Raw genomic sequence first — 24,649 nt, 5'->3', positions numbered from 1 at the left:
AGCCGGGGCCATTGACGGAACGTCACTTCCGCTGCGGATGGGGCCAGAAATATTGCTCTTCCTGGCGCATGCGCTGATGAGGTGGGATCAGGAGTTTGTACAGTGCTGGCCCCGTCCACAGCACTTCCCCCATCCTGGGCTGCAGAATTAACGTTGTCCGTCTATAGCCCAGACTGGAAACCTGGTAACAGAGGTGAAGTCGGCAGAGGCTGGAATTTTAGAAGGAGTGCCAGGTGATGGTAAGTGTATTAGGCTAGATCTGCACGACACATGTGGCGCGCATTTTTTTTATAATGATAGTCTATGGTGTCGCAATGCGACATACTGCGACGTGACAGTCGCAAAAAATCCATTGAATATCATTATAAAAATTGTTGCGTTAAATGTTGCGCGACAAATGTTGCAGTGTAGTTGAGCCCTATCTGTCGTGCGACTTCTTGTAGCGTGACACATGTCGTCGTGTAGACCTAGCCTTAAGGTGAAAACCCCTTTAAGTTTCTCTTTCACATCATTTTGCTCAAATCCGGGAAAGCGACAGCAAACATTTTTTTGTGGTTTTGTATCTTTTATTTTCTTCGATGTGCTCCGAAGACCACGATTGATAGCCTCTATTTCATGTAGTAGAAGTGCAGGCAGATGGCGGAGAGGAAAATAAGCTTAAGGGATTATATTCACCGGTATATCATTCCATAGATCAGATACAGAATCAGCGCAGGGGAGCGGAGCCTCATGACCTTTACGGCACAACTAGTAAACCCGTCACGGGCCATCATCTCTGTATAACCCTTTGTAGGTGACTAAAGGTTAACAAAAATGTTTTCTATGTTTAGATACTTTATATTTTAATAGTTTTTGCTATTTGCATGACTTTTGCTTCCTATCAGTTAATGAGAATACTCTTTCTTACATCCAGAGGCTAAAAATGTGGCAGGAATGGGGGCAGCTGCTCAGCCGCGAAGTCAGAAATTTAGCTATGCAGGCAAAACTCGAAACGGAACGCTGCGCTGATTCAGCACTGTGGCCCCTTAATTCTTGGGATTGGTTGGGGGCCCAGAGGTTGGACTCCCACCAATCATAAAGTGATGGCATATCATAGCGATATTACGTTACTGTCCTTTAGCTGTCAGATATAGAGTGCCCGCCACTGTCTATCCAATACTCACTCCTTCTTTTTCGGTACCGCGGGGTGTGCACCTGGTCATTTGCTGTGATTTTGGTTGAGCCACTTACCAGTATACAATTATACATTTTTACATATCATAGCGATATGCCATCACAGAAAATCGCCCTTAGGGCTCATGAACATGACCATTATCAGCCTGGGAAATACGGTCCGTGTGTCGGCCAGATCTCCCCCTGACCAAACTGACTACATTATAGTAATTTATGATACAGTCCGTTCATTGACAGCGCTCACACCATCGCACGTGTTAACGGTAGTTTATATGAACTGTTGGGATTTTGCTTTTTAGCATACCGGTGGCTGATTCCAGGTGTTAGCAGAATTTTAAATGCAGCTCCGGAGGTTACTAGAGAACAGTGTGAAGCATGATGTGACCCGAGATCAGTACACGATCAGTATGTAAGATTATTACAGATCTAAACTTTGAATTGACTATTACAGAAGTTGAGCTTTTAAGGCAATTTCCCCTTTCAGACAGTGCATCTTGTAACATCGCCCCCCTCGCTGTGAGCTGATAATGGCCGCTCAGCTTCACTCCATGACTTCTTGAATTACACATTGAAGAATCCAATACAAGGTAAATATCTCCGTAAAGGACGTTTCATGAGGCACCGTCAGAAGGACACATTCATAGTAGCTGGGTATAAGGGACTGGATGTGAGCTGCATTATGTGTACAGATCTACTATGGAATTAAAAATCAAGCGTGCCCTTATATTTGCTTTATTTTTATTGGTTTCAGTACAAATACTTGAAATCTCAAAAATCATATTCTGACTGATTATAAAATAATGTTAAAATTAAATTCAAAGAGGATATTCATTGTGTACATACATTACTTATCCTGTACTGATCCTGAGTTACATCCTGTGTTATACTCCAGAGCTGCACTCACTATTCTGCTGGTGCAGTCACTGTGTACATACATTACTTATCCTGTACTGATCCTGAGTTACATCCTGTGTTATACTCCAGAGCTGCACTCACTATTCTGCTGGTGCAGTCACGGTGTACATACATTACATTACTTATCCTGTACTGATCCTGAGTTACATCCTGTATTATACTCCAGAGCTGCACTCACTATTCTGCTGGTGCAGTCACTGTGTACATACATTACATTACTTATCCTGTACTGATCCTGAGTTACATCCTGTATTATACTCCAGAGCTGCACTCACTATTCTGCTGGAGCAGTCACTGTGTACATACATTACTTATCCTGTACTGATCCTGAGTTACATCCTGTATTATACTCCAGAGCTGCACTCACTATTCTGCTGGTGCAGTCACTGTGTACATACATTACATTACTTATCCTGTACTGATCCTGAGTTACATCCTGTATTATACTCCAGAGCTGCACTCACTATTCTGCTGGTGGAGTCACTGTGTACATACATTACATATCCTGTACTGATCCTGAGTTACATCCTGTATTATACTCCAGAGCTGCACTCACTATTCTGCTGGTACAGTCACTGCGTACATACATTACATTACTTATCCTGTACTGATCCTGAGTTACATCCTGTATTATACCCCAGAGCTGCACTCACTATTCTGCTGGTGCAGTCACTGTGTACATGCATTACTTATCCTGTACTGATTCTGATTAACATCCTGAATTATACTCCAGAGCTGCACTCACTATTCTGCTGGTGAAGTCACTGTGTACATACATTACTTATCCTGTACTGATGCAGAGTTACATCCTGTATTATACTCCAGAGCTGCACTCACTATTCTGCTGGTGCAGTCACTGTGTACATACATTACTTATCCTGTACTCATCCTGATTAACATCCTGAATTATACTCCAGAGCTGCACTCACTGTTGCAGTGGCAAGAAAAGGTTAATTTGACTTTTTCAGTGGCCTTCTATAGCTTTTGTAACTGTGACGTGTGTTATCATACTGTAGTTTAGGTCTGCTATGTTTGTACATCCTTTATTATACTCCAGAGCTGCACTCACTATTCCCTGATGCTCTTGTTACACATGTCCAGGTCATCACTGTGCACAGAAGCAATAATAATAATAATGATATGTGTATTATCTTACTTCTGAGGGGCTGTAATGCAGGAAACACGTAGACGCCGCTGCTTGCTCAGCCTGAGTTGTCGGGAAGGGAATCCGAGCTGTTTCTCTGCGGTGAACTATTATATTAGAGCAGTGAAGGATGATATAAAGACACCATTGATTTGTGGAGGATAGAGCAGTGGAGCTAGCAACACTGTCATGTAGGCAACTGCAGCCGTTATTACAAAACAGTCATGGCTGCCATGTAAGTGTACGGGCCAATTGGGCAGAGTGCAGCAGTATTTCATTTTCTCGCCTAGGTAAGAGGTCAGCAACCTCCGGCACACCAGCTGTTATGAAACTAACTACAACTCCCAGCAGACTCCATTCACTTCTATACGAGGTCTGAGAACAGAGAGCAGGTGTGCATGCTGATACACAGAAGAAAGGGGGTCCCATGGCAAAGATCCAAATTGCCCCCCGTCCATTATGGTGTCTGGTTCTGGCATATTGTTTATCCCCCTCATGACTCTCTAGGCCAATTTCCGATGCAATTCCTCTGGAGAAGGTTCTCCTGCTTAAGTCCCAAGTAGTAAAAGTAACAGTACCGTCCATTGCATCGCTACTGAGAATCTCTCAGTAGTGCAGCCTCAGGTTTCGCCCCTGATCATATCTCAGCCTGAAAGTGAGATACTAAAACATGGTTTTCAGGGCCTGCTTCATGAGGGTCACAATTGAGTTTGCGGCTGAGGTGAAATCATAGTTGGGAACAGTCCTGAATTTGCAGAGGCAGCTCCGCCAGATTCGGGCTGTCCCAGGCCAAAATGGGTGTGGCTTAATTAAGACCCACCCATTTATGGCCGATCCTGGTGGGTTTGGGAAGGTGGGCTTACGTGCCCCAAATTTGCCCAGAACAAGGGTGGTAAGTATGTGAAATAACCAATCTCCTCTTTAGGTGCATGTCCACCACCTGAGTACTGCACTGTAGGTGACCACGGAATCTATATGGGCCCCTGCCAAGTCATGAAGACCCCATGTGCAAATCCACAGCTGAAGTCCCATTTTGTCAGACATATGGAAGGACTCATTATATCGGATATTGCTTATAGATTCTGAGAGACGAAGGAAGTGAGAAGTAATTTACCACCAGTGCCAACGATCTGGGCAGCAAATCGTATTAATCGATGGTTCTTTCCAGTGGCTGCATTTTATAATTGGAATTTTCTTTTTTTCCTTTTTTTATTATGAAAACATCAATATAGATTTGTGAATATTAATTTACCTCCTGGGAGGAACGCTCCTCGTACAGCATGTTCTCCGCTTCCTTTTGGTTTGCTTTCAAGCTGTTTTTTGTTTTGCAACGGATCCAAGTTTAGCTGAGATTAGATATTACTTTTTGCAGAATGTTTCCTTCCTGCATCCTAATGAAGACCCTGATATTTTATTCCCATCCAACCTCCAAGGAAGGAAAGGATGGTAGATGTCTCACCCGCTGTTCGGGAGACATTTGCCTGTCAATGTCTTTCTTGCTAAGGGTCCTGGATATCAATGATAAAGTCAATCAGTCCCTGTTTAAAGGGCATCTGTCAGCAGTTTTGTCCCTATGACACTGGCTGACCTGTTACATGTGCATTTGGCAGCTGAAGACATCTGCGTTGGTCCCATGTCCATATGTGTCCACAGTGCTGAGAAAAATGATGTTTTAATATATGCAGTTGCAGAGAGAGCAGAGCCTCTAGGTGTAATGGTAACGCCCCCGTTTCTCCTAGAGCCTTATTTGCATATATTAAACCATAATTTTTTTCTCAGCAAAGTGGGCGCATATGGACATGGGCCAACACAGATGCCTTCAGCTGCCAAGTGCACATGCAGCAGGTCAGCCAGTGTGATAGGGACAAATCTGCTGGTAAAGCAGGAGAAAAGGAGACTACACATTCATAAAAGGTGAGAAACATGCCACTTTTACCCAAAAAATTATTACAAAGTTCAATATATTGATGTAACCATAATATAACCACATGTATGCTTTAAAGAGCATCAATCAGCAGGATCAACCCCGTTATTCTATGCACTCTCTGGCAGGGTTTTTCTTACTGATTAAAATGATACCTACCTTGTGAAAATCAGCGGCTGCGTTCCTGAGAAATAAGACTTTTATTTTCCGTACGCCTCCCCAACGGCACTAAGCAGGAGGATACCCCGCCTCCCAGGGACAGGAAACAACGTAGAGAACAAAGTTTAAAAGCCTTCTCCCCTTTACCTTCTCCAGTTGTTTCCTGTCCCTCGGGATGGAGTAGAGAACTAGTGGGTGCTCCCGCTATCCTTTCGCCCAGCCTGGGATAAGTATTCCCTGGTATTCAGGAGGGCTGAGGCAGAGCAGTGGAGTCCAGGGACGAGATGTGGTTCCCGCCGCTTGCTTCAGCGTAAGTCCTCTATTCAGGACAGCCCCGGGCAGCAACGGCTTATTCTGGAGCCTACAGATGGGACGGACGCCGCGAGATGCTTGGGCCCGAGTTCTCGCGAGATTGCGGTCACATGGTTACGGAGGATACCGCGAGACTCCCTAAGCCGTACCATGTGACCCGGAAATGATTTAAAATAAATACACGGAGATCCGGAAGCCGTTCAGAGCAACCTGGCGTTCGGCATTAGACACCAACGATGTCGCTCCCTGTGGAAAAGCCGTCCGACACCCCTAAGGCTCTCAGCCCGGTAAGCCTCCTCTTGGGAGAGAATTTCTATGTTTTTCACTTGTGCCCTTATAGGATTCACTGGTGAAGGTTCCCCACTCATCTCCTACTCCTTAGTTAGGAGTTGTCCTTTTGTATACTTGCAGAGCAGAGAGACTGGAAGGAGTTGGGAAACCGCGCAGAAAAATTTGTAAAAAAACTGTTGGCAGGTCACACACAGTAAAAGACCTATCTGCTAGAAATGCACAGACAAGATCATGTCTGAAGAGGCCCCTTCCTTGGTGGACAATCTGAGAACCATCATCAGAGAAGAAGTCAGCTCGGCTGTTGAGGCTAAAATAGCCTCCCTACCCCAGAAACTTTCCACTTCTAGAGCTATTCCAGTTCCCCAAATGGATTGGGACCAGGAGGTAACAGAAGACATAGATTCTTCAGAGTCAGCCTTTTCCTCTGAGGATGAAGCAGGCAGACCCCTGTGTTCATTAGAAGAGACGGACTCTCTGCTAAAGGCAATCAGATCCACCTTAAATATTGAAGAATCAAAAGGGATCCTGTCCGTTCAGGATCAGATTTTTAAAGTTCTGGGTGATAGGAAAAAAAGAGTCTTTGACAACATTAAGAAACTTATTTTGGATTTATGGAAAGATCTTGAAAAAAGGGCGGGTACATCTAAAGTATTTAAAAGAAAGTATCCCTTTAACGAGGATGACTCAGCCCACTTGGACAAAACTCCCAAAGTAGATGCACCTATAGCTAGAATAAAATAAAAAAAAGCATCACTGCTATTCGAAGATGTGGGGCTCTTAAAAGACGCCATGGATAAGAAATGCAAATCTGTGCTAAAAAGGTCCTGGGAGTCTAATACGGCTATGTTAAGGCCAGGCATTGCAGATACCTACACTGCTAGGTCTTTATCCTTATGGTTGTCGCAGCTGGAGGAACATTTGGTCTCAGGCACCCCTAGAGAAGACATTTTATCTTCCCTGCCTATTTTAAAACAAGCTTCTAATTTTTTAGCCGACGCCTCTGCGGACCTGTTTAAATTATCCGCTAGATCTGCAGCTCTTTCAAATACGGCAAGGAGGTCTGTCTGGTTGAGATCCTGGACAGGAGATACTGCTTCCAAAAAAGACTGTGTGGTATCCCCTATGAAGGAGACAGACTTTTTGGTTCAGTTCTGGATGATATTCTCGAAAAAGCTTCAAATAGGAAGAAGGGGTTTCCTACTGAGACCAAGTTCTTCCAGCTGCGACAGTCATTTCGCAACCAGAAAAGAGGAGGCAAAATCAGAGGAAAAAAGACGGCGCAGGTTCATGGCCATCATCAAAAGGTAGAGGTAAGGGTTTTCTCTTTAACCAAGACAAATCCTCTAAGCAGTCAAATCTATGACGCCAGGGATGCCGTAGGGGGGAGACTAAAAGAATTCCGCTCCGCATGGGAAGGAATCTCAAACTCCCCTTGGATTCTGGGCATTATCAATCAAGGTTACAAACTGGAATTTTCCACTCCTCCTCTAGAGAGGTTCATAATAAACAAGAAGCTAAGAGTAGATCACCATCACTTAGAATCCCAGATTCTCCTTTTGTTGCAGAAAAAAGCAGTTATTCTAGTCCCAGAGGAACAGATAGGCACACGCTTCTACTCCCCAATATTCCTGATAAAAAAAACAAATGGCTCCTTCAGAGCTATTATCACCCTAAAACATCTCAACAGATTCATCCAATACAAAAAATTCTAAATGGAAATGGTAAAATCAACGATAAATCTGTTAACACAGGATTGTTACATGGTAACACTCAACCTAGCAGACGCCTATTACCATGTACCAATTTACCAGAAACATCAGAAATTTCTACGATTCACAGTATTCCTGGAAAATCAACTGGTACATCTACAGTTTCAGGTTTTACCCTTCGGCCTGGCTCCCAGTCGCGGAGATATTCAGTTTCCTGCATCAGAAGGAGATAATTTTTATCCCGTACCTGGACGACTTCCTCTCAGATACTTCTGCAGGGACATTTGAGAACAGTTCTGAGTGTCCTCCAATCACTGGGTTGGAAGTTAAATTTGGAGAATTCGGATCTCACGCCCCCAAAGTAAAAGTGTTTTTGGGCATTCAAATGAACTCCCATCAAATGATCTCCTCTCTTCCAGATTCAAAGAAAAAATACCTAATTTCAAAGATTTCAGCTTTCCGACAGCTCAAAAAAGTGTCCTTCCGGAAGATCATGAAGATTCTGTGCCTCGTGACCTCAACAATCCCAGCAGTCAAGTGGGCTCAATTCCACAGGAGATCCCTGCATGAGTTTCTCCTAACACATTGGGACAAGAGTCCACTGTCTTTGAACAAATCTGTGACCCTCTTCCCGACAGTCAAAAGCTCCCTACATTGGTGGCTGAAAAGGAAAAACCTGAACCAGGGAGTACCTTGGCGGACCACAAATCAGGTGGTCATAACTACAGACGCAAGCGGGTCAGGTTGGGGGGCCCACTGCAAAGAACAACTAGTACAGGGAATGTGGTGCTCAGACCTTCTCCCCTTGTCCTCAAACGCAAAATAACTACTAACAGTATTTTTGGCTCTCCGGGCCTTTTTACCAGTTGTTCAATTCCAGAATGTCAAGATCTTTTCAGACAACAGCACCACTGTTGTTTATCTAAACAAACAGGGAGGCACGAGAAGCAGGACCCTGTGCCAGATTGCATCTTGGATCTTTTCCTGGGCCGAGGCACATATAGAGTCAATCACCTCAGTCCATCTAAGAGGAGACGAGAATGTTCTAGCGGACTTCCTGAGTCGGAAAAAGTTATCTCCAGGAGAGTGGAGCCTCAAGAGAGAAGTCTTTTTAAAAATTTGCATCCAACAGTGGATCTCTTTGCTTATCAAAAAAACAGGCAAACAGATCTTTTTTATTCCCTCTCGTTCAGGGACAACCAAACAAGGGTAGATGCCTTTTCAGGTCCTTGGCCGCCGGGTCTGCTATATGCCTTCCCACCAATCCAGTTAATACCAAAAGTCCTGACAAAGATTGCAGAAGAACACTTTCACGTAATCCTGATTGCCCCATATTGGCCAAAGAGGGCATGATTCCCCCTGCTCCTGACGCTTTCCAGAAGGAGATACTGGATTCTTCCCCAGACCTTCTACATCAGGGTCCAGCCTGGCACCCAGCAGTCAAGCAGTTAAAACTCACTGCTTGGATTTTGAACAGTCCATCCTAAAGTCAAAGGTATTTTCAGATGCTGTCATTAACACTCTTCTTTCCAGCATAAAACTGGTCACGTCCAACATTTATCTCAGAACTTGGAGGACCTTTCTCAAATTTTCCATAGGTTCCTGGGATCCTACTTTGCCTCCTGATACTAAGGTAATTTTAGACTTTTGGCAAAAAGGTCTTGACAAAGGACTCTGTGTTAGCACCATCAAGGTCCAGATAGCCGCCCTTAGTGCTTTTATGGAGGTCAGGTTGGCCGGGTTGGATTTGATCAAGAGGTTCATCAAAGGGGCAAGTAGACTGCACCCGGTTCTTAGATCTACAATCCCTCCTTGGGATCTTAACCTTGTCCTTTCTGTCCTTACGGATCATCCCTTTGAGCCTCTTCACGAAATCTCTCTCAGACTCCTGTCTCTAAACACGGCCTTTCTTATAGCAATCACCTTGGCCAGGAGAATCGGAGAGATTCAGGCCTTGTCCTGTAGGCCTCCGTATCTCAATATTTTAGAGGACAGAATAGTGTTAAGACATGAGCCTTCCTTCTTACCAAAAGTGTTCTCGAAAGTTCACTGTCAGCAGGAAATCTCGTTGCCTACTTTCTGCGCCCAGGCTAATTCATCTAAATAGTGGAAGTTTCATCATCTGGATGTGCGTAGATGTGTGCTGTCCTATCTAGATTCTACAAAACAGCTGGGGAAGACGGACTAGTCCAGTACGCGGGTCAAAACAAAGGACAGGCAGCTTCAAAAGCTACCATCGCCCCGTTGGATTAAGATGACTATCTGCATGGCATATAAAGAAAAAGGTCTCTCTCCACCAGCTGGACTTAAGGCCCATTCCACAAGAGCAGTATCAACTTCTTGGGCTGAATATTCCTCAGCATCCTTATCTCAAATTTGCCAGGCAGCAACCTGGTCTAGTCCATCAACCTTTTTTAATCACTATAAGCTGGACATACAGTCTAACAGAGACTTATCCTTCGGACGAAAAGTTCTGTCTGCAGTGGTCCCTCCCTAGCCTGATTACTTTGTTAATCCTCCTGCTTAGTGCCGTTGGGGAGGCGTATGGAAAAGATGAAAATTACTCTTACTGGTAATTGGATTTTCCGTATAGCCTCCACAACGGCTTTCCCACGGTTTTTCCCACCCTGATACTGTCGCGATTATGTTATGTACTAATGATTTTAAAAAACATATTTTCTCTCCCAAAATAAAAATCTTATTTTCTTCAGCATCATCCTGAGTTCTTAGGTATTTACTGGAGAAGGTAAAGAGGAGGAGGCCTTTAAACTTTGTTCTCTACGTTGTTTCCTGCCCCTGGGAGGCGGGGTATCCTCCTGCTTAGTGCCGTTGTGGAGGCTATATGGAAAATCCAATTACCGATAAGAGTAATCTTCATCTTTTTTTATGCCTTTCAGGACTTCAGGGCACTGTGGGGCGTGGCCAACACTGATAAGCTGAGGTCACCAAGGGGCCCCGCCTCTCAGTGCACTGAAGCCCTCATTTCTAGAAAACGCCAAAACTGATTTTGACAAGACAGGTGTTATTTTAATCAGCGTGATCGTCCCTACCAGGCAGCGTGCGTGGTGTAGTAAGATTGATCTTGCCGGCAGTTGCTCTTTAAAGTAAATGAATCACACAATGTTCTCACTATCAGGGTCTCTAGTTCTCGCGTCACATGTACTGTGTGCGCTGTGCTCAATGACCCAGTCCCAGCGCTGGATCATCAGTGAGGTGTCGTGTTTGTAGACTGAAGAACAGAGAAGCCTCTGTTTGTGTAGCAGTAATTATCCGCCCGTACGCTGGTAAATGAGTCACCTAATTCTAGACTTAACATAAGGTGGAGGCCACTATTAAGTGCTGGGTGCGAAACAATCACATTTTTACTCCTCTATCATTTTCCACCGGCTCAATAATTACCCCGCCGTACGCCGAGGATGACACATGTGACCCGACTGTTACTTCTAGTTTAGACAACCGATGCTCTCCATCAAGTGTTCCTGACACAGCGCTCGCGGGCCTGTGACTTGTCACAATCGTTTACCTCTGTTGGATTAATTTGGATCTGCAGAACATCGCTGCCTTTATACCGCGCATTGTTTGCTTTCTGCATGGGAACTGCGTACACAAAACGATCTGTTGCTTTATTTAATTTTTTTTTAAAACATCTCTTTATTGAAGTGGAAGGAACCATACAATGCGTACATCAGTTGCTTGACAGACCTGATATAAAACATTATCTGCGGATTTTACAGGCAGGTAACATTACATAGTTCCCCACTCATTTTTCAATTTTTTCCACCAATAAAGTCACTCCACCCTCCCCCCTCCCCCCCCAATCCTCCTCCCCCTCTCAACTCCCCTCCCCCCTCTCAACCCCACCCAACCCAGAAACACTAGTCCGGTCGCTGAATACCATTCCACGCAATACTCTTCACGTCATGAGTCAGTAGGTCCCCCAAGACACCTTATATCTCCAGCTTTCCCAATCTGTTTGCAAGTTGCGCTTTGAGGTACCATTCAGTCAACCTGAATGGGGTCATTAGCTCTCCTATCTCGCCAGCAGACAAAAACTCCTCTACAAAAACCTTCCATTTCTTGATGAATTTCCCCACCCGTTGTTCTTTGTCTTGCTCCACCTCCAGCCTTTCCAAATAGAGGACATTCTTCATCACCCCTACCACTTCGTCCCATGACGGGACTTCCGCCCCCAACCAGTGCCGCAATAGCGACTTTTTCACTGACATCAACAGAAGATGTATCCCTCCCTTGTTCACCACCGCCCCCAAGTCTTCCTCCTGATTCTTTGGTACATAGTGAAAGACACATTGTTGGGGTGTCGATCCCACTTTCTCCCCCCAGACCCTTTCTATTGTTGCTATTGCTTGCTGCCACAGCGGTTGTATTTTTGGACACTCCCAGATAGCATGCAGCAGTCCCGCCTTAGGGAGATCACATTTAGGACATTTTCGTAAGTAATGGGCGGGTGCATCTCGATATGATAAATTAAAGGCATATGTCGCCCTGTGCATAAGTCTTAGTTGCGTTTCTCTCCACTGTTCATTGTATGTTGCCCGCCGTACCAATTCGAGACCCTCCCTCATTTTCTTTCCCAAGTTTTGGTCTGACAGCTCCCTCTCCTACGGCTTATATGCCCCTTTAACTAGGCCTATCGTCTGGATATTGTGGAGCTTTTGGTGGAGATCCGATAGGGACATGGGAGAGCCATCCCTACCTAGCAAAGCTGCAAACCATGCCAGCCTGTCAGAGTCACCCAATGTGTTCGCCTGCGCTTTGCAATAGCTTTTGACTTGCTGATAGGGGAGATAATGTGCGTCCTGAAGGGCATACTTTTCTTTCACCTGCTCCCATGACAGCCACTGGAGACCGTCACTCTGTAGTAGGTCACCAAGCCTCATAATGTTTCTGTTCCTCCATACCTGGAACAAGCTATTCTCCCTGCCTTGGGGAAATGCCGGCAACGACCACAGCGGTAGCCTAGGGGACACATAATAGGGGAGACCGTAGATCTTTCTGATTGCCTTCCACGCCATTATGGTGTCCTTTAATAAAATCGCCCCTTTAATTGAAGCCGGAATATCTCTTAGCTTGGAATGTAGTAGGGCTTCTAAATCTTCCCCCCCAGCCAATTCCTTTTCAAATGATAACGCAGAGTAGTGGCCTGTTCCCCACACCCAATCTCGTATATGCCTAAACAAAGACGCCAGGTTATAATGGCGTATGTGTGGAAGCTGCAACCCCCCTTCATATTTCAACATCGTCAGTTTCGCATAGGCAATGCGTGGTCTTTTAGCTTTCCAGAGGAAGCGGTTAAAGGCTCTCTGCATCCTCGTGACGTCTGCGTGTTTTAGCAATAGTGGGATTGTTTGGAGCGGATAAAGCAGCTTCGGAAAGCTCATCATTTTAATCAAATGTGCTCTACCGCATAGAGACAGAGGCAGATCTTGCCATTTGTCCAATTCCCTCTCTATTTTCGAGAAGAGAGGGGGATAATTCAGCGCATATATTGAGCTCGGGGTGCGTCCTATCTTAATACCCAAATAAGTCAGATAATCCTTTCGTATCTCCACCCCTTTTTCTACCTCACTCCCCCGATGCGGTCTATGCCCCAAAAACAGAAGCTGGCTCTTGTCCACATTGATCTTATACCCCGTCACCTTCCCATAAGCAACCAGCGCTTCTAGTATCCCGCCCAGCTGTCGCTCGGGAGCTCCCAGGTATAGCATGATGTCATCTGCAAAGCAACTTACTTTTAACTCCCTACCGCCTATTTTGATCCCTTCAAAGATGTCTGATCTCAGTAGCCATCTTGCCAGGGGCTCCATTGCCAAGTTAAAGAGCAGCGGAGATAAGGGGCATCCCTGGCGCGTTCCTTTGCTGAGTGTAATTGGTTTGGATAAGAAGCCAGGTATATTCACGCTCGCCTGAGGATTGTCATACAGCGCTGTCAAATAGTTCCTAAAAAGTCCCCTTATATTGAACCTATCCAGTACCATGTCCAGCCATTGCCAGCTAACGTTATCGAACGCTTTCTCAGCATCAATTGCCAGCAACGCTGGACATGGCCCCTCTTTACTCTCCCCCTTCGTACTTAGGGCGGCTAGGACCTTACGCACATTGGTTACTGCAGACCTGCCTTTCATAAATCCTACCTGGTGCGGGCCTATTAGATCAGGTACACAAATGGCCAACCTATTGGCCAAAATTTTGGATAGGACTTTGATGTCCTGGTTGATTAAGGATATCGGTCTATAAGCACTCGGTTGAGTTAAGTCTCTTCCTGGCTTCGGAAGAATTTTAATATAGGCCATTTTGCCCGTGCCAGGTAAACTCCCCCCTCCCAAAATGTCGTTAAACATCTTGGTCAACGTCGGGACCAATTCTTGGTGCATTGACTTATAAAATTCCGCAGGGAACCCGTCGGGTCCCGGCGCTTTATGATTTGGCAGAGATTTAATGGTCGCCCTAACCTCTTCCTCCCGTATTTCACCATTTAAGGCTTCTAACACGTCAGCAGACAGCCGCGGGAGATCTACCTGATCCAAGAGATCCCTTGCCGCCAACGGGTCAAAGCTGTCACTCGTGTACAACGTCTGATAGTATTCACCCAGGACCTCTACTACGTCTTTTGGTTGGGTATGTAGTTTTCCTAGCTTATCCTTCAGGGGATGCAGCGCTGGTTGCTTAGCAAAGGGACGCGTTAAGTTGGCCAGTAACCGTCCTGCTTTATTACCCAAGCGAAAAAACTTAGCCCTTTGGTAATCTCCGACCTATTTTTCACGTCTTTCCTGGCAATAGTCAAAGTTATGTTTAGCTGTTACCCAGAGCAATTTATTTGCGTCTGTAGGATTTTCCTGGAATGCAGTATATGCCCTCCGTACCTGTCCCATAGCCTCATCAAATTTTTTCTTCTCATCCCGCTTAATCCCTATCGTGTAGGACATTATTCTGCCTCTCAGCACCGCCTTCGCCGCATCCCAGAACAATCCCTGATCCATCATATGATCCGCGTTATCCTGTGCATATTCCCACCACCAGCCTTTCAGTCTGTCTATGCACTCCTTATCCTTGGACAAATGTTGGGGCATTCTCCATATATAATCGTGGCCTCTAGGAACAGTGTCCATGAGCTCCACCAGTACTGGGGCGTGATCCGAGATCACCAAATCAGAAATGACCACCGCCTGGACCCTAGATAATAACCTAGACGATGTCAAGAGGTAGTCAATCCTGGACCAGGACCCCTGGGAACATGAGTAGTGGGTAAATTCACGGTCTTCGGGATGGTAGTGGCGCCATGCGTCATGAAGCCCTGTACTCTGTAGTAATGGGAGTAACGTCCGGTTTTTGCTCTGTTTGCTAGCGGACCCAGAGACCGTCCTCTTCCTATCCTCCTGCTCGCTATGGACTCGATTAAAGTCCCCCCCCACCAATAGCATTTGCGATGTTTCCGCCAGGATGTCCCTTTCCAGTGTCCTAAAGAAGACCGCCTGGGAGTCATTCGGGGCATAAATGTTATACATTACTATCTGTCCCACCGGTGAATCCAAACACAGGCGCATCCACCTCCCCTGCTTGTCTGTTGACATTGCTGAAATATCATATCTCAGGTGCTTATGTAACAAAATCATCACTCCCGCCCGTTTGCCAGTTGAGGGCGAGCCCACCACCTGACCCACCCACAAACGACGCATCCTTACGAAATCTGCTTCTTCTAAATGGGTCTCCTGCAGAAATGCAATGTCTATTTTAAGTTTCTTGAGATGGCGTAATACTGCCATCCGCTTTGCCGGGGAACGAAGTCCCTTAACATTCCATGTGGCTACTCTCATAATTGATTCTCCATTTAATGATCTCAGCAGGAGAAACCATTCTGATTAGACCTCTATTATATTTTGCTTGGTGACCTCTAAAAATCCTCGCATTCATTTTCCCCGGACTAGTGAATCTGCCCTCCCCCCCCCCCGTTCCCCCGTGCCCCACCCCACAACATAAACACCCATAGTATTGACTTCACTTTTTTCGCACATCTTATAGTGTAGTAGTTGTCACTACAAAACTCTAACTGACTCATTTACTCTCGCCCACCATATCACACTCTCCAGCCCATATAGTTAAACACAACAGGTTGCTATAAACTCAACGATAATGGAACATAAGTCCATTTTTGTCTCACGTGTCCCTTCAAGGAGGCATCATCCATGGAAGTCCATACTGAAGGTCGCCTCTGTTCACTCTGGGTCTGCCTCCCGGTGCTCCGACCCCTTGGCTCTTGGCGTCAATCGTCCTGGATTCAATCTAGCCCCTCTTCCTCTGACCGAGGCCACGGACCTTTGGGAAACTGACAGGGTCGCATCTGATTCCAAGGAATCCCACTCCAATGCCTCTTTTGCTTCCCCAGGGGAATGGAAGGTATCGACAGAACCATCTTGCTGAAAAACCCTCAGGGTTGCTGGATATATCAAAGCAAACTTGGTTTTATTCCTAGCCAGCATGGAGCAGACCTGGGAAAACTCTCTCCTGCGTTTCGCCACCTCCGCGGAGTAGTCACTGAACAGCAGGATCTTGTTGCCCCGGATGATCAAGGGTTGTTCTTTGCGCCTATATTTTGCCAATATGGCCTCTTTGGCAGCGTAGTTAAGATATTTCGCTATCGTAGCTCTGGGCCTTGCATTATTGGATCGCGCCCCTGCTGGTGGTGGTGGTCCCAGACGGTGTGCCCTTTCCACTATACAGGCGCCCCTTAATCCCAGTGCTTGCGGTATTTCCACCTCGCATATATCTGCCAGCTGGTTCGGAGGGATTGACTCTGGCAAACCGATGAACCGCAAGTTGCTCCTCCTGGAGCGATTCTCCAGATCGTCAATCTTTTCTTTCAGGAGTTGATTACTCCGCAGGAGATCACTAATGTTGTTCTGAGCCCTCTCCAGCTCGTCTTCCACTACCCCCACTCTTTGCTGTACCTCTGTGATTTGAGAGGTATGCTGCGCCACTTCATTCTGCAGTTGTTGTAGAGCCGCAGCTACCGTGGCCTCCAGGGAGGCTTTAATATCTGGAGCCAAGAGTTTTGCCACTTCTATGGCCATGGTTTTGCATGAGGCTGTAATATCTCCTTTCAGGAGGTGACCACAGTCCACATCCTCATCCTCCGAACCGGAAGCCTCCGTACTCCTCTGTGTGGACTGGGAAGCCAAACGGGTGAGCCTGTGGCGTTTTTCACTCACCGGCGCCATCTTGCCCTTGGCTCTCGAATCTTCTCCTGTCGGGTGTACTGCCTGCACCTCTTTCTGCGAACCGCCTCTGACCACGAATTTTTCCATGAGCGGCCCCCTGGTGTTCTCGGGGGGTTTGTGGGGATACCAACTAGCCCCGATAAGCGGCGGTTCCACAAATCACGGGCCGGACGAGCAGAGCTCCTCTGATTAGCGGCCGTCCATGCGCGCGCCGGAACCGGAAGTCGCTTTATTTAATTTGCTGCTTGATTGGGAATCGACTGAGGGATTATATAAAGCTTGTGTGCGCGTTAAGGAAAAATTCCTCACTTTAAATTATTTTTGGGTGAACTCCTTCACACGTTATGCTGCATAGCGGAGAATGGGAGTGGTAGTGGCTGTAGCTCAGTGGCAATCCTCGCACTGTCGCTCCCTAGGGTTAGGGTAGTGAAAGGAGGACGCACCCCTTCTTCCCTTTGGGCACACCCTAATGTTGGGGCTCCTGCCTGATGGTAGTTGGGGTGCCCTTGGTGTTAACAATTTTGATGTGGGTACACGGCACACGGTGACTGAAGTGCAGAATGGGAGTTGTAGTACACTCCAACAGTACCAAAGCACAGTTCCCACAATATAAGGTGCAAATCTCCCCAGATGGTTTTGTATGCATTTGAGCTTGGATGGAAATGATGGTGCTCTTTTACAAAGTCTCTGTCTCTGCAGAATCTATGGCTGGCAATTTTACTTTTGAGATAGTGACTGTCCTTCACAACTGAGGTTTTAAGATACCAAAGGCCAAGTTGTGTCCCAAGTGTCAAGGATGTTTTGACAGTATTCCCCTCACTACAGTAAAGTCTAGTAGCTTTTATCAGCAAATACCTTTCTGTCTGACTCCTATGTCCAGCCATGCAGGTTTATGGACCTTCGTGTCTCCTTCTCTCTTTCTTTCTTGAGTTCTATAGAAATGGTAATGTCTTTCCCTCAGTAGATGTTCAGAGAAGATGATTCTCTGCAACTTTAGTCCAGTCCTGTGAGGATTGCAGCACATGGAGTTGCTTCTTCACTCTGCTAATTTCAGGCTAAAACTAGTTTCAGATCCACCCCAAGTTTCCTGTACGGGCTGTGTCAGAGCTGGTTAACTCTGTCACTTCCATCTATAACCATAATGGGTATACATGACATTTACTCACAATAAAAGCTATTAAATAACATAACAAACATTAAACAAGCAATGTGCAAGTCCCCCTAGCTCTGGGGTACTGCACATTCACACCCAGAGCTGCATTCTGAATGGCAATGGATTTCGAATAGGTATTAGGCTGCAGCAGTTCACAAGTCTTGTGGGAGATGTGGCATGTACGCTAGATTGTTTAGTCCTAGTTTGAAGAAGGTGTGACAGTGAGTTGTATTCTGTGAGCTCAGCTAAATCGATAGGGATATATATGCCTGTCAGTACATTGATGAGATTGGAGCTGAATTCTGAGTGCAGCTCTGGATGTGACTAGAATATGATTTATTGGTAGTGCTATTCAGCAGATAGGGAAGATCATTTGTATTGGTTATAGGCAACTTCTCTGCAGCCTTCCTGGATCATAGTGCACTCGAAGAGAAGTAAATGTGCTTTCCAATACAAATCCATTTTATCCAAATGAGTATTGAATTTTTAGAAAAGGCGCAGGAAATGGTGAAATCAACACCAGTGGAAGAGAAAATGTTAGATCATAGCAGATAAACTCACTTCACCAGAACCCTAACTATCCACTGTTTGTGAATCATTGCTCTGCTATCTCACACTCCACTCATCTGCAGAGCTGCAATCAGAACTCTGGCTGATTGTTAACTCACTTCTCCTTGTCCCTTGATAATGGATCTGTGTCAGTAAAAGTGCTATCGGTACTCGCCGCTTCTCATCTCTTTCATGAGAATTTTTATTTTTTTTACCCTTAGCAGGTTTGGTGGTCGTCATTCCTATGTTAATGTTTCAAGCATGACAGCTTCATTTCAATCAACCAATTATCATCTAATGGAAAAGATCATCAAGATCAAATCAATGTGATTTTTGCTAGAATTGGATCATGCTCCAAAAACATAGGGGGGGGGGGGGGGGGGATTTATCCTAGACCGATGTTTTACACCTGGCTATGATATCCCCTGTGCTGCCGCATAAAAAAAGAAAGAGGAACGAACTAGAAGGTCCAGAATCTTCATGGCCGAGCACTGGAGTCAGTTAGTAAGGCATTTGCTGTTTAAGGCTGATAGACTTTACTGCGGTGATATGAATATTGCTAAGGCACCCTTCACACTCAGACTCGATCCGGCCCACCGTATCATAATCCTGTACCCCCTCAGCTGGGAATTACAAGTGGCAAGAACCTTATTGCCAGCCTTAGATTCTACACAGAGAGACTTTGGAGAGAGAGGGAAGGAGTACTACAAACCCCATCCGAGCTTATATCCATACATTACCATCTGCGAACATTTGCACTGAGAATTGTTTAAAACCTGTGTTTAGATGCTGCTGGATATACTATGACTCCCATTCTGCACTTTAGTAAAGGGAGACATTTATCTTCGACAACTGGTCTAGTTACTGGCGCATCATTCACCTGCCACTGCACCTACATCTCCTGCCTTGCACCCGCACCAAACCCCAAAACACCAAGAGCACCTCAACTACCATCAGTCAGGAACCCCAACATCAGAGTAAGCCTGGTGGGAAGAAAGGGTGCACCCTCCAGTCACTACCCTGGTCCTAGAGAGTAAAGGTATGAGGATTGCCACTGTGAATAATTATTGCGGCCAGAACCACTACCACTCTCATCCTCCGCTTTGCTCCTCCAAGGCTGTGACAGATGCGTTAGAGAACTAAAAAAATGTTGCAATGGTGAACATATCCTTTAAGATTAGGACATTAAAATGCTGCGAAGTGGCTCAGTGGTTAGTACTGGTGCTTTGTAGGGACAACATCTGCATGGAGTTTGTATGTTCTCCCCGTGTTTTTGTGGTTTTCGTCCCACACTCCAAAGTCATACTGATAGGGAATCTAGATTGTGAGCTCCTCTTGGGACAGTGGGTGGTAATGGCTGCAAAGCGCTGAGGACTATGTAAATATAATAAATGCACATTATCAGCAGGACCTGTTTAGTTCTATACTAATGGTTTTCTCTTGCCTTTTGTATAAAAGGTGGACCCGCATCTGGAAAAGGAACCCAGTGTGAGAAACTAACACAGAAGTACAACCTCACGTACCTGTCCATAGCCGATCTCCTACAGAACGACCTGGCAGCAGCTTCCGAGAGGAGTAAACTGATGAAGGACCTCATGCAGCACGGGAACCCAGTGCCAATGGTGGGTAGAAGTGGCTGTACGTGTAATCTGCATGGAATGTACGCCATGACGTTGGCTTAAAGGCTATGTACACCTTTGGGAGCAATTTTTTGTACTCATTTTGAGCTAAAAATCATTTTTTTCAATTGGTCTTTATTAAAAATATGGAACCCTTTTTTCTGTACAGACCTGAGATGCTCTAGTACCAGCCTTTGGATTTTTTCTCTTTTCCGTCAGTTGGGGAGCTGACGGGCTCCTTATTTCTGCTCTCTGACCTTGTAAACACTCATTATAGCTCAGTTCTTATCTTACTGATAGGAATGTGGCTTAAATAAGTGTTTATGACCTCCTAGTAGTTTAGACATAAGGGTTATTAGATGACCAGCACAAAGTGAAAGTACCACAGCTAGTCACACAGCTAGACAAACAAATAACTCTTTGTGACAGAACAGCTCAATATTTTTAATAAAGACCAATTTAAGTTTTTAGCCAAAAATTAGTAAAATGCAATCATAAACAAAAATTGCCACCGAAGGTGTACATCGCCTTTAAAGGGAAAAATTTATTAAATTAATGAATACATGATCTTGAGTCTAATGTCATTGGAAACAGTCAGCGAGCGCACCGAGACACCTCTAAAAGCTTAGCTAAGATTTGATGACCTTGCTCAAATGGAAGAAAACTAGCATTTTATCCTAAGGGATCCCTTGGCCATGGAGGAATCTGGTAATAGTTGTACTTGTACAATGTGCAGGAGGAAAAGCCGATCATTGTTCACTCTTCACCTGCAAGGACATAGACATGAAATCCATTTGTGAAATCGCTGTGCTGCCGAAAGGTGACGGGGGCGACATGCCGTTCCCACAGTGCCGGCGCTCGTCACTCTTCATACATTCACCTACTGAACCTCTTGATGGTATTTAGTCACTTGTGTGTCCTTGTCAACAGAAAGCAGAAGAGCAGTCGTGATAATAGCTCTTAAAGGTGTCCATTATACAGGAGCCAATAGTAACACATGGCGGCCTGCGTGGAAGACGTCAGAGACCTCTCCATGGGAATATTCAGTGCTGCATTTATTGCATGCGATTACTTGTGTGCCCCCTAATGTGAACTATCCAGACTTTAAAGGGGTTGTCCGGGTTCAGGGCTGAACCCCGATATCACCTCTTTTGTACTCCCTTACTATGTATGAAAGGAGCATTTCCTTGCTCCGATGCTCTCTTTTGTCCCGCGCAGTGCAAGCCCCTGTATGACGTATGGTGACGTACCGGGCTTCTCCTTACTATGCTAGGCGAAGGCTTCCTCCTAGCAGTGAGCCTGGTGACATCACCAGCACAAATGGGCGGTGTATAGCGCTGCCCTAGGCTGTTTCAGAGTGGGGGACCACTAGATGCCCGGAACGTCACTGGCTCACAACAAATAGGCGCTCGTGCTGTACGAGGCAAAGGGGAGCATCGGAGCAAGGAAAGGAAGGGAATACAGAAGAAGTGATATCCGGGTTCAGCCCTGAACCCGGACAATCCCTTTAAAAGGCCATCTGTCAGCAGATTTGTACCTATGACACTGGCTGACCTGTTATATGTGCACTTGGCAGCTGAAGGCATCTGTGTTTGTCCCATGTTCATATGTGCCCGCACTGTTGAGAAAGATGATGTTTTAATATATGCAAATGAGCCTCTAGGAGCAACGGGGGAGTTACCATTACACCTAGAGGCTCAGCTCTCTCTACAACTGCCACACCCTCTCCACTTTCATTGACTGGGCCAGGCTGTGTAAATGTAATCACATATGGCCCTGACTTCTCCTAAAGTCAAAGTGCAGAGAGAGCAGAGCCTGTAGGTGTAATGGTAACGACCCCGTTGCTCCTAGAGGCTGATTTGCATATATTAAAACATCATATTTCTCAGCAATGTGGGCACATATGAACATGGGACCAACACAGATGCCTTTACCGGCCAAGCGCACATGTAATAGGTCAGCCGATGTCATAGGGACAAAACTGCTGACAGATGCCCTTTAAAGGGAGCTTGTCATCTCTCCTGATGTGTGTTTTAGTAACTGCTCGCATTTCCTGTAATAACAATTCTGGAGCATCTATTCTTATGACTTTGTTGTGCCGTTCCTCTATTATTCCTACTAAAGTTTATGCATGGGTTACCAGCAGTAAAAGTCCATCTGGGTGTCACCAGTTGGGGTGTGCCCCTGCACAGTCTGACACTGGCAGCATTGATTGGAGAACGTCAGACCTGCATTGCAAGCTGCTAGCAATTCATTCATAACTTCTCGTAGGAATACTAAAGGAATGGAACAACGCAGAGTTATAGGAATAGATGCTCCAGAATTGGGAATGCAAGTAGCTACTAAAACAGCTGTTAGGAGTAGGGTCAAATCCTCTTTGACATGGTTCTCCCAGGACAACCCATGTCCATATGCACTGTTGGGATATTTGGATGCCATAAAGGGGTGTCCCCCCTCTATAAACTACAATCTATTGTATAGATACCTATTAGACTGAATGGTCATAAGGGAATACTGTATTTTCCCCTCAAGCTATAGCGCCCCCATAACTAGTAACAGAAAAAATGGATCCCATAACAATTAGGCAAGGTCTACACGACGACATTTGTCACGCGACACATAGGGCACAACTACACTGCAACATGTTTCGCACTACATTAATGTTGCGCGACAATTTTTATAATGATAGTCTATGGTGGCGCATTGCGGCATGCGACATGCTGCGACAGTCGCAGAAAAATCCATCTTGAATGGATGTTTTGTGATTGCCTCAGCATGTTGCAAGTCGGAGTGCGTCACCATAGACTATCATTATAAAAATTGTCGCACGACATTGGTCGCGCAACAAATGTTGTCGTGTAGACCTACCTTTAATAGCCAGAGAGTGACCCCTTAAGGAGTAGCTGCCAGAAAGTGCCACCATAAGCAGTTCCAGATAGAATCCCCCCATAAGAAATGACAGCCAGAGAGTGCTCCCATAAGAAATGACAGCCAGAGAGTGCTCCCATAAGAAATGACAGCCAGAGAGTGCTCCCATAAGAAATGACAGCCAGAGAGTGCTCCCATAAGAAATGACAGCCAGAGAGTGCTCCCATAAGAAGTGACAGCCAGAGAGTGCTCCCATAAGAAGTGACAGCAAGCCAGACATGTCAGTCTTTTGTGGCTGCACAGTGTGAGCACAGTCCCCATGCTGCAGCGCGCTCCTCTTCAAGTCATCTTGGAGACCATTATAAAACTATAACATCTCTAAAACAGTGATGATTCCCTTTCAATGACCTTCATGGTTCTGGACTTTGGAAAGTCCATGGTGTTGGCAGCAGCAGCCGCACAATCTCCGGCTTATCTACATGAGCGCCCTCATCCCCTAAAAAGGATTTACTTCTCTGTAAGTGCAACAGAATGAATCCCCATGTGCATTCGGAGATCTTGTCACCAAAGACTGCAAAACTTGTGCCAGGGAAAGCTGATGGCGACTCCTGTGCTACAACGCTGCCCCCTATGGAGAAAAATATGGATCATTTTCATATCTCGCTGGAGTCGCTGTTTTACCAGATCTATCCTGGCAGTGAAGGAGCTAAACATCATCCACTTTACATACAAGTTTTTCGCCTTCTGGACGGTTTTTATTTGCTATTAATCTGGTGAATTCTGAAATAGACATCGATGTGCATCAGGGAAAGTGCAATAGCTCTGAGATCTGCCTATGGAAATCCAGACCAGGGGTCAGCAACCTTCAGCACTCCAGCTGCTGTGAAACTACAACTCCCAGCATGCACACGTGCTTGGCTGTTCTTGTAACTTCCATAGAAGTGAATAGAACATGCTGGGAGTTGTAGTTTCAGAACAGCTGGAGTGCCAGAGCTTGCTGATCCCTGTCATAGGCTGTAACTACATTGACCAGACCCAAGAGTCTCCTTCTGACAGCTCCCCCTAGTGGTGGACCGTATAAGCCTATGACACAGCAAGTCCATTGTGTATCCTGTGTCCTGGATGTTACGATATTTGATGATTTTAAAATAATGATTGTATAATTTATTTATTTTTTGGTAACAGGATATCATTCTGGACATTCTGAAAGACGCCATCAGTTCCTCTCTTGGAAACACCAAAGGATTCCTGCTTGACGGTTTCCCCTGTGAGATCAGACAGGCAGAAGAGTTTGAATGCAAGGTTGGTGTTACTCATGAAGTCCTGCTCCACGGAAATTAATGGGATATTTGCTTTGTAAAACATGACCTCTACGAATCTTGGCGTGAGAGTTAGTTGTGGATTTGTTTCTTACTCTAAGGGCTCATGCACACGAACGTATTTTCTTTCCGTGTCTGTTCTGTTTTTTTTGCGGATCGTATGCGGAACCATTCCTTTCAATGGGTCCGCCAAAAAAACGGAAGTTACTCCGTGTGCATTCTGTTTCCGTATGTCTGTATTCCCATTCTGCAAAAATATAGAACATGTCCTATTATTGTCC

At 45.6% G+C, this 24,649-nt stretch overlaps 1 protein-coding gene across 2 annotated transcripts in view; it reads left to right on the top strand.

The window, feature by feature from the left end:
- AK5 (adenylate kinase 5) overlaps positions 1–24,649 on the top strand; it is a 194,635-nt gene that overhangs the window by 147,158 nt on the left and 22,828 nt on the right. For both annotated transcript variants that reach the window (XM_044300470.1, XM_044300471.1), the window contains exons 11-12: positions 20,021–20,184; positions 24,235–24,351. In XM_044300470.1, the coding sequence (XP_044156405.1) occupies positions 20,021–20,184; positions 24,235–24,351 (281 nt within the window). The remainder of the gene's footprint in view (positions 1–20,020; positions 20,185–24,234; positions 24,352–24,649) is intronic.

Source organism: Bufo gargarizans, chromosome 7 (genome assembly GCF_014858855.1).
Source record: "Bufo gargarizans isolate SCDJY-AF-19 chromosome 7, ASM1485885v1, whole genome shotgun sequence".
NCBI lineage: Eukaryota > Metazoa > Chordata > Amphibia > Anura > Bufonidae > Bufo > Bufo gargarizans.
This window is presented reverse-complemented; position numbering and strand designations above follow the sequence as displayed.